Source organism: Colobus angolensis, unplaced genomic scaffold (genome assembly GCF_000951035.1).
Source record: "Colobus angolensis palliatus isolate OR3802 unplaced genomic scaffold, Cang.pa_1.0 Scaffold152, whole genome shotgun sequence".
Classification (NCBI taxonomy): Eukaryota; Metazoa; Chordata; class Mammalia; order Primates; family Cercopithecidae; genus Colobus; species Colobus angolensis.
In genome coordinates this window covers 1,493,413-1,507,515 of record NW_012114622.1, presented here as the reverse complement: position 1 = coordinate 1,507,515, position 14,103 = coordinate 1,493,413, and the positions used below count along the sequence as shown (strand labels likewise).

Genomic DNA, 14,103 nt, shown 5'->3' with positions numbered 1-14,103 from the left:
GGTGGATAAGCTTTTTGATGTGCTGCTGGATTCAGTTTGACAGTATTTTATTGAGGATTTTTGCATCGATGTTCATCAGGAATATTGGTCTAAAATTCTCTTTTTTTGTTGTGTCTCTGCCAGGCTTTGCTATCAGGATGATGCTGGCCTCATAAAATGAGTTAGGGAGGATTCCTTCTTTTTCTGTTGATTGGAATAGTTTCAGAAGGAATGGTAACAGTTCCTCCTTATACCTCTGGTAGAATTTGGCTGTGAATCCGTCTGGTCCTGGCCTTTTTTTGGTTGGTAGGCTGTTAAATATTGCCTCAATTTCAGAGCCTGCTGTTGGCATTTCAATTCTATTCACTGATTCAACTTCTTCCTTGTTTAGTCTTGGGAGAGTGTATGTGTCCAGGAATTTATCCATTTCTTCTAGGTTTTCGAGTTTATTTGCATAGAAGTGTTTATAGTATTCTCCGATGGTAGTTTGTATTTCTGTGGGGTCGATGGTAATATCCCCTTTATCGTTTTTTATTGCATCTATTTGATTCTTCTCTCTTTTCTTCTTTATTAGTCTTGCTAGCGGTCTATCAATTTTGTTGATCTTTTCAAAAAACCAGCTCCTGGATTCCTTGATTTTTTTGAAGGGTTTTTTGTGTCTCTATCTCCTTCAGTTCTGCTCTGATACAAGCCTATGAGATAGATCTAATATTATCACCATTTTGTGGCACTGAGAACTCAAGTAGGTTGTCTGGAGTTACTTACCTAATTAATATGGCTGAACCAATGTTAAACTCCAACTGTCTGGCTTCAGAGCCTGCACTCTTAATCACTCTGCTATACTCTAAGTACTATAAATGCTATAGCTATTCAGAAAAGAAAACAGCGGCTTCCTATTTTTATTAAGAAAGGCTTCCTGTTGGAAAGATGAGATCTGTACTGGGCCTTGCATTTCTATACATATTATCCTACAAATGTGACCTGCTTTGCTGAGTTTGACCAGAGCAGGTCACATTTGTTGGACAATATGTATAGAAATACATAACTATACTCAAAACTTCCTGCCAATTCCCACTCCCTTACCCACAGCAAATTTCACTGATCTGTGGCCATAACCTTCTCTCAGAATTTGAAAGTAGCCAGAACCACAATGAATGGACTGGAGTTGGCGCGTGATGTTAGACATATTTGCCATATTAGTAATTATTATCAATAGATTGGGAAGATCGGATATTGGTACAGATTGTGGAATTATTGGTTGCTAGGAATGTAAAATCTATTTTTGTGACCAAAATGCAGTCTTTCAAGCAAGGGAGTAGCGTTATCAGAACTTGGAGTTCCATTTTTTAAACATTTAAATATTATTTAGTATAATTAATGAGTTTGGACTGTGTAATCCCAAAGTAATTTAGATAATTGTTATTTTAGTGTCTTAATTCCTCCATTGAATTTTGAATGTGGTTATCTAGGAAGATTAAGACATAGAGTAATAGAATGGGTTTGACTGGTTTTATGTTTTGTTTTGTTTTTTCTGTTTTAATCCTTATTTTTCTGCTTAGTAGCTTAGACTTTTTTCAACCCAATCGCCTTTTCTGATCTCTTGCTTTTGGTCATTTCAATCCTCAGGTTCCCAATTGTTATAGCTATTCTTATGAGACTAGGTAAGCAGTGGAGATAAAGACTCTTAAGTTACTGGTTGTAGTTAACCCACTGAGAAACACAGGAAGACATCTAGAGGTTGATTTGTTTTGTTTTTACACAGAAGTGTCAAACTGTAGTATGAGTAAACTGCTTTTCTAAGGCAAAGAATCTTACATGTTTTGGATTCTCTCCAAAAGAGGTTTGTTATCAGAAGTGCTGAAAGAATCTCATAACATTGATTCAGTTATAAATAGTTCTGGAGTATGGACTTTGAAATTACTATTAAAGGGAAGCTCTTGGGTAATTTTGTGGCCCCATGAAAATAATCTGTAAGATTATTTTTAATGTAAAAATATGAGTTACCATTTTAGCAATTATTTTACACAAAGCAGTGGTAACAACTAAAATTGTAGAATTATGTTTGTTCTCTCACAAGACTTTTGTGGTGTGCAGGGGATTTTGTTAATGAAATATGTAAAGTTTTTTAAAACTTAATAGGAGATATTTCACTCTAATGTTGGGGTTTAACATGCATATTTTAGAATGTATTCCCAAACACTAACTTGCCATTTTAGAACAATGGGTGGTAGTAGTACTCTGATGGAAAATGTCCTCTGAGAACCATCATAGAGGATACATTTGATGGACATTAGAAGTAAAAAGTCATAAACAGACTTTTGGAAGTTTTCATTTAGGATTTTCTGATATTAAATATTGCTGCCATCAGACTCGCATACCCTGGTTTCTAAGAGTCCCTACAATTGTAAATGCTAAAGCAAAATAAAGATAATTTAATTAGCTGCCTGCCTTCAGTTAGGTACAATATTTTCGTCTTCATTTTTCAGACAAAGTAACTGAAGACCCACTAAGATCTCCCTAAATTTGTACACCTGCTGAATAGCAGAAAAAAGTCAATAGATCACACCTCCCACCTTCTGTTATAGCAGTAGCTCTGAACTTCAAGTTTCAGGACCCCTTTCCACTTCTAAAAATTATTTAGGTCTTCAAAGAGCTCCTGTTTATATGTAGTCCCTCTACCAATATTTCTATATTAGAAATTAAAACTGAAATATGCAAAACTATTTTATGTATTGATTCATTTTAAAATAATATTAAATGATAAAGAAATAATTATATTAATAAAATATAATAAATAGCAATAAATTATAAATAAATATTAAATAATAATTTAAAAATTTGTGTGGTTACAAAAATAATTTTATTTTCTCAAAAATAGTGAAAATAGAAGAGTGGCATTGTTTTACATGTTTGCAAATTTCTTTAATGCCTGGCTTTTCCTATCAGCTATATTCTCATAACTGCTGAATTGTTATTCTGTTGTGGTGTTACACATCATTTAGCCTCTAGAAAACTACTGTACAACTAACTGTATGAGCAAACAAGAATTTAAAAAGACTAATAACATTTTAGTGTTATTATAAAAATGGTTTTAATGGTTTTAACCTTGTGAACTCTCTGAAAGGATCTCAGGAATCCTTAGGGGTCCCTGTACCATGCTTGGGTAACCTTTGCATGATAGCATTCTTTTTTTCGTTTTTGCTGACAGAGTCTCACTTTGTTGCCCAGGCTAGAGTGCAGTGGCACAATCATGCAGTCATGGCTCGCTGCACTGCAGCCTCAACCTCCCGGACTAAAGTGACGCTCCCACATCAGCCCCTCCACCCTACCAAGTAGCTGGGACTACAGGCACATGCCACGAAACCAGCCTAAATTTATTTTTTAATTTTTGTGTAGAGACACGGTCTCTCTATGTTGTCCAGGCTGGTCTTGCACTTCTGGCCTCAAGCAGTCCTCCCGCCTCAGCCTCCCCAAGTGCTAGAATTACTGGCATGAGCCACCATCCCAGCCTGCATTGTAGCATTCTGTCACAGTTCTCTTCCTAGTGCTGTGGTCAGTTTGATGGGTTACATTTTGTTTTGTTTTCTCTTCTTAACTATCCAGGTTTTTGTTTCTTTGAGACATTTGTTTTGTTTCTGTTACTGTCTTACCATGACAGAGAGAGACAAGGATATTATAATTAACCAGAGAAGCCATAGAAAAGAGTCAGGAACCTTAGTTGGAATGACAGTGGCTATCAACTATTTTTCCCTTATCTATAACTCTAGCCTGAAATGGAATCTGCTTCTCTCTGACTCTTGCATTTCCCTTGAAGGGAAGGTAAGTAAAAGTTTATGAATATCTAAGATTTGGTTATGACTTCTTGATAGCCACCTTTGCCTGACCTTAAATCATTTATTAGCTCATATCCTCTATGCAGATGAAGATAATCATACTTTTCTATTATATGCCCTAGTCTCAATAGTACATCTTTTGTCAAAGTTAAGAGATGTTTATCTCCCAAAGAGGGGGAGTTCTTTGACCAAATCCAAATCTAGTTTCTGCTCTTCTTTTTTTTCATTTCCTGCTCCCAGAACCAGCTGCAAATGCTTATTCTAACCTTTGGGGATCCATTGTTTCAGGTCTACCTACCCTATCTGATAATTATTGACTTTAGTGTCTATGGGCAAATACCCCAGAGAGGGCAAGATGTTCTGGCCCATTGTTTTCATGATAGTGTGCAAGACTCTTAGGGTAAGAAATCAAAGATTAATTGTAATCTCAATTTGTGCCTAGGTAAAACACCAAAAATATTTTGAATATTCATTATGGCTCCTGAACCAAGCTACAGGCAAGATCAGATGCTGATAAGCACTCTGATATAAGCTCTTTTTTCTATGATTTATATCAGTCAATTTGAGGCCTTATAGGCAAACACAGAGCAATAGAACACATTATTTATTCACATCAAAGATAAGAGCAATATATGCATCTGCTTTGATTTTGAGTATGGAAATCATGGAATGTATCTGACCTTGTATGAACTTTTCAAATGAAACATACTGAAAGGACTGTACTTTAACACCAAAAAAACAAAAGTTATGGTCTTCGATTTGGTCGTTGTATTTCTGAAAGTCATAAACTCTCAACCTGTAATTTTATAACAATGACTCACAGCTCAATTTCCTATTTTTCTGCAAGCAGTAGTATTCTGAGATTTCAAGGGGGAAATAGCTTTAAATACAAATATATAGCCTAACTTAATTTACTACAATAGTACACATAAGAAAATATACTAGTTTACTAATATCACATACATCAAAGATCATAAAAATTAGATTCACTGTTAAATGAATTGTGTTTCAGGCCACTGGAAAACGAGATCATAGACTTGCAATGTTGAAAACTCGTCGCTGCTACCTGGAGAAAAGGAGGGAGGAAGAACTGAAGCAATTTAATGAGAATACTAATTGGCTCCATCGTGTCGAAAAAGAAATGGGACACTTAGGTCAAAACGGTCATATTCCAAAGGTACAAATATCTCTGTATGTTCAGATTTAATTTGTAAGAACTGAGCTCCTAAAATGTGTTCCCTTCCTTATTGAGTAAATGTCTTTCATAAGACAACTATTATTGCCTCATAACTCTGAGATTTAATTTACTTTTAAATGTTATTTCTAAGTGATTGCATCCTTTTATAAGGTAGCTTTTAGGTTAAAATAAATAATTCTATTTCAAAGTGTACTTGAGGATTCATTATGTAGGTAATTTGTTAAAAATGTTGATATTTTATGCAAAAATAGTTTAAATGAGGTCAGCATTAAATGTGTTATGGTTAAAGTGTATTTGAAAGGGTGTGTGTGTGTGTGTCTGTGTGTGTAACTGAAGATATTCCACCTTAGAATGGCAAAAGGTTTTATTTTTAAAGTGTAGTGATGGGTAATGACAGTATCATATTAGAATTATGTTCTGCTACAAGGTTGCAGTAATCTAACTTTAGTGCCTTAACTAGTGTGGGCTTCTTTTGTTCTCTTAACAATAAGTCTTGGAAGTATGCAGTTGATTTCTAATGCAGTACCTTTAAAATGTCATTATCATGCTTGTCGTTTCATGATTGTAATATTACTGTTTCATATCTAGTCTCAAGTTTACACACCTAAGCCAGAAGAAGAGGAAAGAAAGGAAGGGGGATGGCTATATAGGGGAGCAAAGATGTTTACAAAAATTCCTAGCAGACTAATGTGTTGGCTAGAAATATGTCACATGGCTATCTGTAGATAGAAGACACTCTGAAAAGATGACCTCCTTTTTTTTTTTTGCATAATTACTCTGAACAGTATTGGAGCTCTCTCTTTTTTTTTAACTTTAAATTCTGGGATACGTGTGCAGAATGTGCAGATTTGTTACATAGGTACACATGTGCTGTGGTGGTTTGCTGCACCTATCAACTTGTCATCTAGGTTTTAAGCCTCGCATGCATTAGGTATTTGTCCTAACGCTCTACCTCCCCTTGTCCCCTACCCCCGACAGCCTCCGGCATGTGATATTCCCGTCCCTGTGTCCATGTGTTCTCATTGTTCAACTCCCACTTATGAGTGAGAATGTGCAGTGTTTAGTTTTCTGTTCCTGTGTTAGTTTGCTGAGAATAATGGCTTCCAGCTTCATCCATGTCCCTGCAAAGGACATGAACTCATTCGTTTTTATGGCTGCATAGTATTGCATGGTGTATATATGCAATATACTTTTTCTTTATCCAGTCTATCATTGTTTAGTATTTGGGTTGGTTTCAGGTCTTTGCTATTGTAAATAGTACTGCAATAAACATATGTGTGCATGTGTCTTTATAGTAGAATGATTTATAATCTTTTGAGTATATACCCAGTAATGGGATTGGAGATCTCTTAATAAGAAAGAAGAAGAAAGTAAATATGGGCTAAGCAACTAGGAGCAACTGCTATGAAACAACTAATTTTCACCCAAATACTTAATAGTTGAATAAAAGAACAACTTCTTTTCAGTCTTTTTCTAAAAGGAAAAATATCTACAGTCTCTACTTTGGTGATGCTCTTCTGAAATTCTATAACTCTGTGTCAGCTAATTGATATGGAAACTTCTAAAATCTTTTAATTCCTAGAAGGGCACCAGACAGAAAATACAGGTGAAAGAAAATATAAAATATTTACCAACAAATGCCAGAGATCTTTAATGTTCAAAAGTACTAATTTCTTATAATTCAAAGATATTAGTCAATGCATTATGACTGGGGAATGGATTCTCTGATGGGCTAGCAGTGGCTGTAAATGATTATTCTTTTAACATGAAAGCTCAGACATGACTGGAGAGAAAAGACTAGCAGTAGTAGTTAATGATGACAGTTCAAAGTAGTGAAAGGAACAAGCAGCAGATATCCTGTTTGCTAAGAAGGAAGCCAAAGACAGTAGTTCCTTAGTATGGATATTTATTGAGCCAAAAATTTAATCTGTACCTCAGAATATCTTGATAAAAGCATACCAGTCAGTTAGTTAAGTAGATTAGGACATTAAATATTGTATACAGCACATTCTAGTAATATTTTGCAATAATGTAACTTAGTCTGTAAGGCACTTTAAAATATTGCCCACAAAGAGAATGTAAACACTGGAAAGAGGATAGACTTGGGAGTGTTTGGTAGTTCTGGCATATAGTAGTTGTTTTGAATACCAACTCTAACACTAATTATATGACTTTGGACAGTGCGTTTAACATTAATGTCTTAATTTGTCATCTATAAATGTATTTAAGATATTATGAGCTTACGTGGAGTGCTATATTAAAAGCCTAGCAACACTTAACAAATAATGGATGATAAATAATAGTTTAATACTATTCTAAGCTACAATAGCATAGACTTCAATAGCCAAGCAAGTTGTACAAAGAATGAGTGTACACAGTTAACAAAAGAGTTAACTGCATCATATAATATAATATATAATATAATTTCTCTTCCAGAACAGTGATTCTGACCTTTTTGGGGGTCATAGATGCCTTTGAGAATCTGTTCAAAGTTGTGTGGATTTTCTCCCAGATGGGAGATTGGGGAGGTCAAATTCATACAATTTTGCATAAATATCCTAAGTCATTTGGGTTTCCTAAAACCCTTCCATTGACACAAGATTAAGAATATCTACTTCAGAAGGAAACTATAGCACATTTTTTTAAAATGTTGTGTCCATCTTGAGATGATATAATGACTCAAAAGGAGTAAGCAAAAAAAGACAAGATTCATTAATAAACTATAATATGGTTAGCTAGGATCAGAGGATATAACTTCTGAAATTCCATATAAAGCCATAGAGGCTCATCATAGAATGCAACAGGCTCTATCGCAGTACCTGTAGGAATACTGAAATATGGTTATGTTGTTGATAAAATCGTTTCAAAGAAAACGACTGATAACCCTGGCCAAATGATTGTTTCTCATTTAATGTACAAGAGTTGCTTCTCTTGGATTGGTAGCAGGAGTGGAATGTTGACAGTACTTTTCAATTTATTTCACTTATTATTTAATTGTTTATTTGGAGACTGTATATCTAAAGCAGTCATATTCTCAAGATTATCATTTTCTAAACTACATAAAACTCTTAAGTCTTTCGGTTAGTGTTAAACTTTGACCTCATTTAAAAATAACTACTGAAGATTCCTTAATTTGTTTGGTTACTTCGGGCTATGATATTCTCATAGATTATTTACCCCTTCTAGTCGGCAAAAATTTTCTCGTGAAGAGTCTTGAAACAACTTTTTGTGTGTAGTAAAATATAACATAAAATTTACCATCTTAACCATGTGTAGATATACAGTTCAGTGGCATTAAGTATATTCATTAAAAATTTTTAATATGTGTTTATATAAGTTTTAAATAATATTCCTAGAATATTTTCACCTCTCAATATCCTAACTTAATTTACATTATGCTTGTATTATATGTTTGTCCATGTAATCAACATTCCAACTGCAGAAGTACTTAAGAACTTATGAAATATTAAGGAGGCAAAAAAGTCATTTGTAGAAATTTACTAGTTTGCCTTTTCTATCCCACATTACCATAAGCTTCCAATTTTAAAAATGGTATGGTATTGTTTCTGATATCATTATTATTGCTATTTTGTGTTTGCTTTTTTGTCTACTTTTTAGTGTTTATGAAGTTAATCAGTATTGTCTAGATTATTTTTAATAAATTAAAACTTTTTCAATATGGTCAAATTAATTTTTCTAGCAATCTGTCATCTAGATTTCTCTTATGAAGAACTTTTGTATACCTGAATGTGAACCTGGAATTGATTTTTACATCTTTGTTTTTTATGCATTTTAACCCAGATAACTTGAACAAATAAAATTAAAACCATTTTCATTGCCATCACCCAAATCTAACCCTCAATTCTTTTTTGTGCAGATATTTATAGCTGAAAAAAGCTGAGAAAATTATCTAGTTATAAGCCATTGTTTTTTATATAAGCAAATTGAGACATAGCTTTACGATAAAGGGACTTATCCAAGGTCAAACAACTCTGGACAAATACCCAGAACTTCTGACTTTCAAATTGCTGCTGTTTTCTCTATACTCTCCTGAATTATTTACTCTTCAATATTCTGAATCTGTCTGCTTCTCTTTATACCCCTCTACTGCTATCCCTAATTCAGACTCCTGTGCCCCATTATTGGACTGATACATTTGGTCTTTCTTCTCTGATTCATGTTCTACTGCAATTCATTTTCTCCACTTCAACCAAAGTGAATTTTAAAAGGTAAAACTGATCATGTTGTTCTTCAGTGCCTTCTCCCTAGAATAAATTCTCCATTGTGAGTTACCAGGCCTAGCATGATCTGGCACCTGAGTACTTCTCAAGGTTTATATATCACCTTTCATTATACTCTATACTTTAGCCATTACTGGCCTACTTATAGTTCTCAAAATAAGCCATGTTCTTCCAATCAGATTTAGTCATTAGTATGTCAAGAAAGACTCAAATTGTAAACTTGGTTTTCCAAAGTTAACAGGCTAGCCAAAGACCCATTATTGACTAATATAATTATACAGTCAAGTCTTGTCTCTTTAAAAGACTGACTCAAGAAGATAAAGGAATAAGATTATCAGAGGATGTATATAAAGGAGGGATTTTTTTTCTTTATACTTCAGGTTTTAGGGTACATAAGCACAACGTGCAGGTTTGTTACATAGGTATACATGTGCCATGTTGGTTTGCTGCACCCATCAACTCATCATTTACATTAGGTATTTCTCCTAATGCTATAAGGAGAGGTTGTTTTAGATGGAAAAAAGATGCAATGTGTGGCAAATATGTTCACACTATTATGATCATCCAATTTTCTAACTATTAATAGAAAGAACCAAAGAGATCATCTGATCCAACTCTTAAATTTTAGTCAAGTAAACTGATCTCCATAAAGAGCATATATTTGGCTTAAGGTGACATTTGTTTCAAGGTTAAACCTATCTCTGAAATGACATGACTCTAGCCATATCATCATGCCTCCTAAAGATAATTTTTTTTCTAAAATATTTGATATATTTCTTGAAGTATAATGAATTACATAAATAACTCCTAACTTTAATATATCCAGACAAACAGGATGAGTGACATGGTTCTCTGTCATAGTCTCAATAACTGGTATTGGAAGTACTTTTTGAAAAGGAGAAAAATAAGTTTGACATTTTAGAAAATTATTGGTCAACTGCACATTGGAAAGGAGTTTTATTAAAATTGATTTAATCTTAATATTCTTTAAAAGAATCTGAAGAATATTTTGCATTGTTTCTACTCACTAAAGCTAAGATGGATTATGGGAATTGTCCCTAGGAGGAAGTTTTCAGTTTCCAGGCATAGCTCTCCTGCATATAGGGTTCCTGTCTTAGCCATTCAAAGTGTCCAAAGAATTTAAATTTTTTTCATTGTATTGACTGAAATTTTTCCAATAAAGTTTCTGAGAATATTTGATTATCACCATTTATACTTTGGTGTAATCCCTTCGCTGATATTTTCTGTAGATAAGGTTTAGTAGGTTTAAGAAAAGACAAGTAACTTTAGGTAGTAGATTACAGGACACCTGGCCCTAGGCAGATGAGGCTTAGGAAAATGGAGCCTACAAAAAACATTTTCACACTTTTGCCAGGATGAAGCTTGTATCAAGAGTGGGTCTCAAGTCTTGTCTCTTTAAAAGAAGAAAGATTCAAGAAGATAAAGAAAATTATCAGAGGACGTATATAAAGGATATTTTTCTTTTAAAGGAAAACAGATGGAATATTTGGCAAACATGTTCACATTATTATGATCATTTAATTTTCTAACTGGAAAGGACTGAAGAGATCATCTGATCCAGCTCTTAAACTTTAGTCCAGTAAACTGATCTCCATAAAGGCTGTATATTCAACTTAAGGTAGCATTTGTTTCAAGTCCTTATAAGCCCGTTTCTAAAATCACATGACTCATAGGCCAGTGCTCTAACCATATCATCCAACCAAAGGTGATATCAACCACATGATCTTTTGTTTCATGCAAAAAAAGAAATTTTTATTGCGCACAACTCAAGACTTAGTACACTGGGGCTTTAACACTGAACTAACCTGACTCGATGCCTGTGCTGATGGTAAACTGTATGTTCTGGTATGAACAGAGAAATTATAAATAAATGAATACATCAGTGAAATTGTTACTGATCAATGCAGTCAGTGCTATGACAATATCGAGGGGTGGAGAGTGTCTATCCAAATACAATGCTCAAGGAAAGCCTTTCTGAGGAAGTGACATTTAAGCACAAACTAGTCATATTTATGTATTTTTACAACATCGTGAACAAGTTGGATAGACCAAGAATCTGTCATCACAGTAAAATTTCCTCTGAATTCCTAACACTCAGTTTCTGAGGAAACATGAAAACTTATCTTGCTTGTAAATTATAGACGACCTTTTCCAGAACTCTTATTTTTCAAATTATTTCTAAACATATTATTTAATATCTAAAAAGAATTAAAACTATTGGCAACAATATAAAATAAGGGTTATTAAACTGATTTAATTTTAATATTCTTAGAGTAATCTGAAGTACATTTTATATTGTTTGTCCTAGGAACTCAAGAAAGATCTTCATTGTCACCATTTGCACCTCCAGAACAAAGATTTGAAAGCACAAATTAGACATATGATGGATCTAGCTTGTCTTCAGGAACAGCAACACAGGCAGACTGAGGCGTGAGTACATACATCTACCTATTTTCCAATTTTACCACTATATCTGAAGCACAGAAGTTCAATTTTCCACTGCCAGAAAATTGAGTTTTATGTGTTACAGGATGCATTATTTTTAAGTGTCTGCCTGAACCAGAAAACATTGAGAGAGTTCTTTCCTTCCAACAAACTTTTTACATTGCTTTATAAATTTGAAAGTGTTTTTCTTTAAAAGTACGTTACTTTTACTTAATATATGCTATGGAATACAAAATTTCGTAAGTACCTACACATTGAAAAGAAATCTGCTTTCTACCTCTATCTTCAGCCACCCATGTCTCCTCTTAGAAGCAAGTGCTGTTAACATCACTTGAATTTTTAAGTAGGCAATTGTTAATTATTCATAATTTCAGAATTTTTTGGTGTCATTACAGTAAAGTTGCTAAATATCAGGTGTCCTGATTTTTATGGGATGCTATAAGAGACCTTTTATGTTCTCTCCTCTAGCTCAGTAGTAACATTAGTCATTTATTTTTTAAAACATAATAGTAAAAAAGAAAACGTATGGCTTAATCTTTTTTTGTCACATTGGATACATCAGTCAACTCCTTAGGCATCACTTTGATGTTCCATGCAAATGAGAAATTTATTTCTCTAACTGCTTTCTGCTACTCTAAGAATCTATTCATGTTCTACTAGTATGTTCAAATAACTGATAATTAATTATCTTGATTTAGAGGAAATCATGTTAGTATACTTTTTTTAAAAAAGAAAAATGAAAAACTTCAGGGAGTTATCCTTATGTGGCTGGAAGCTCAAACTAATCTCTTTATACTTTCTGTGTCTATTCCTAAAGCAGATATTGAATATTCATTTGGTAACACTCAAACCACTTAGAAGAGCTGAAGTCATCAAGAAACATTAATTTCTTTTAACCATACTACATTTGCTATATCAGACCCTAGATGAATACACTATCTTAAGATAAACATTAACCTTAAAATGGGGGAAAAAAGACTAACTCAATAATTTAGAAAATTGGTGAACTACAGCGTCACGGAGGCAATGTGGCATAGAAGAAAGAAGATGAGTTTTGGAATCAATCTTGAATTACAGCTTTTATGAGCAATATAACCTTATGCTGATTATTTAGCTTTGCTAAGCCATGGTTTTCTTATATAAAAATAGATTATAATACATTTAATATAAAGGTTATGAATAGATTGTAATACATTTCATATAAAGTTTTTGAAAAGATTAAACATGAAAATAAATAACATGATATATTTCCTGTGTTATAGGTCCCTAGGACTACTTTCAGGTTCAGTGACTCATTAGGAGGACTTACAAGACTCATTATATAGTTTTATTATTAGTTGTGCTTTATTTCAGCAAGAGGCTACAAAGCAAAATCGGCAAAGGGAGAAGGTACAGGGGGCAAAGTCTGCAGGAACCCTGACACAAAGTTTCAAGAGTCTTCCTCCAGTGGAATCACACAGAGTGTGTACAATTCCTCCAGCAAAAAGTTGTGGCAACACATGTGAAATGTTGTCTGCTTTGGAAGCTCTTTTGAGTTCCGTGCCCCAGGTTTTTATTGGAAGCTAGTTGGGTAGACACTTTCTGCCAGGATGTATCAAAATTTCAGACTTTTCAAAAGGAGAGACAGTGTTTTAGCATAAACCACATTGTTTGTGCAAACAGTTTAAGCACAGTGAGCCACTCTTGTCATATGAGTTCTGGAAATGCTGGGAACCCTCCTAAAATCCATATTTTAAAATACCAGCCAGGTGTCAACCTTATAACCAAGCCTTTCTTAGCAGTGTCAGGCCTACTATGATAACGTTCCTGCACAGTACCTGATTAGTGTAGATGCTAAATAAGTAATTGTTTAATTGCCTTTGATTAATAACTTCTTCTTGTACTTGTTACCTACTTGACTTAATTGCAGTACCCTCTAGCAACCCCCACCAAAAGGAAAAAGGTCACCATTTTTTGTGCTGCTATTGAAATATTTAAGACTCATCGGTTAAAAGGTGGTATTTCCTTGTGTATGAAAATTAATGCCTGATTAGTGTTTTCCCACTACCCTATCCATACTTCTACTGGTTCTCTTCTCCTCAATGTTATGAGACAACTGGAACATCATCTTGATGGACTCAGGATTCCAGGACTGAATCACTTCAAGATCGTTCATGTTGTTAGACATCTTCCTTTATAGAAAAGTTGGGAACCACTGATTAGGTGTATAAATTTATAACTGTTTAGCTGTGACATTTCTTCAGTGACCACTTACATAGAAGTCTGATACACAAAAAATTACATTCAGTGCTGCTCTAATTGTTACTAATAAGGAAGATTTTGAGTTAGAGCCATGAATCCAGTGCCCTAACGATTATTTGTACTCCCCATCCTTATCCACAACTTT

At 33.9% G+C, this 14,103-nt stretch overlaps 1 protein-coding gene across 1 annotated transcript in view; it reads left to right on the top strand.

Moving 5' to 3' along the window:
• KIF18A (kinesin family member 18A) overlaps window positions 1–14,103 on the top strand; it is an 86,378-nt gene that overhangs the window by 37,031 nt on the left and 35,244 nt on the right. Inside the window, exons 11-12 of the mRNA XM_011936322.1 lie at window positions 4,825–4,989; window positions 11,581–11,702. Coding sequence (XP_011791712.1) covers window positions 4,825–4,989; window positions 11,581–11,702 — 287 coding nt within the window. The remainder of the gene's footprint in view (window positions 1–4,824; window positions 4,990–11,580; window positions 11,703–14,103) is intronic.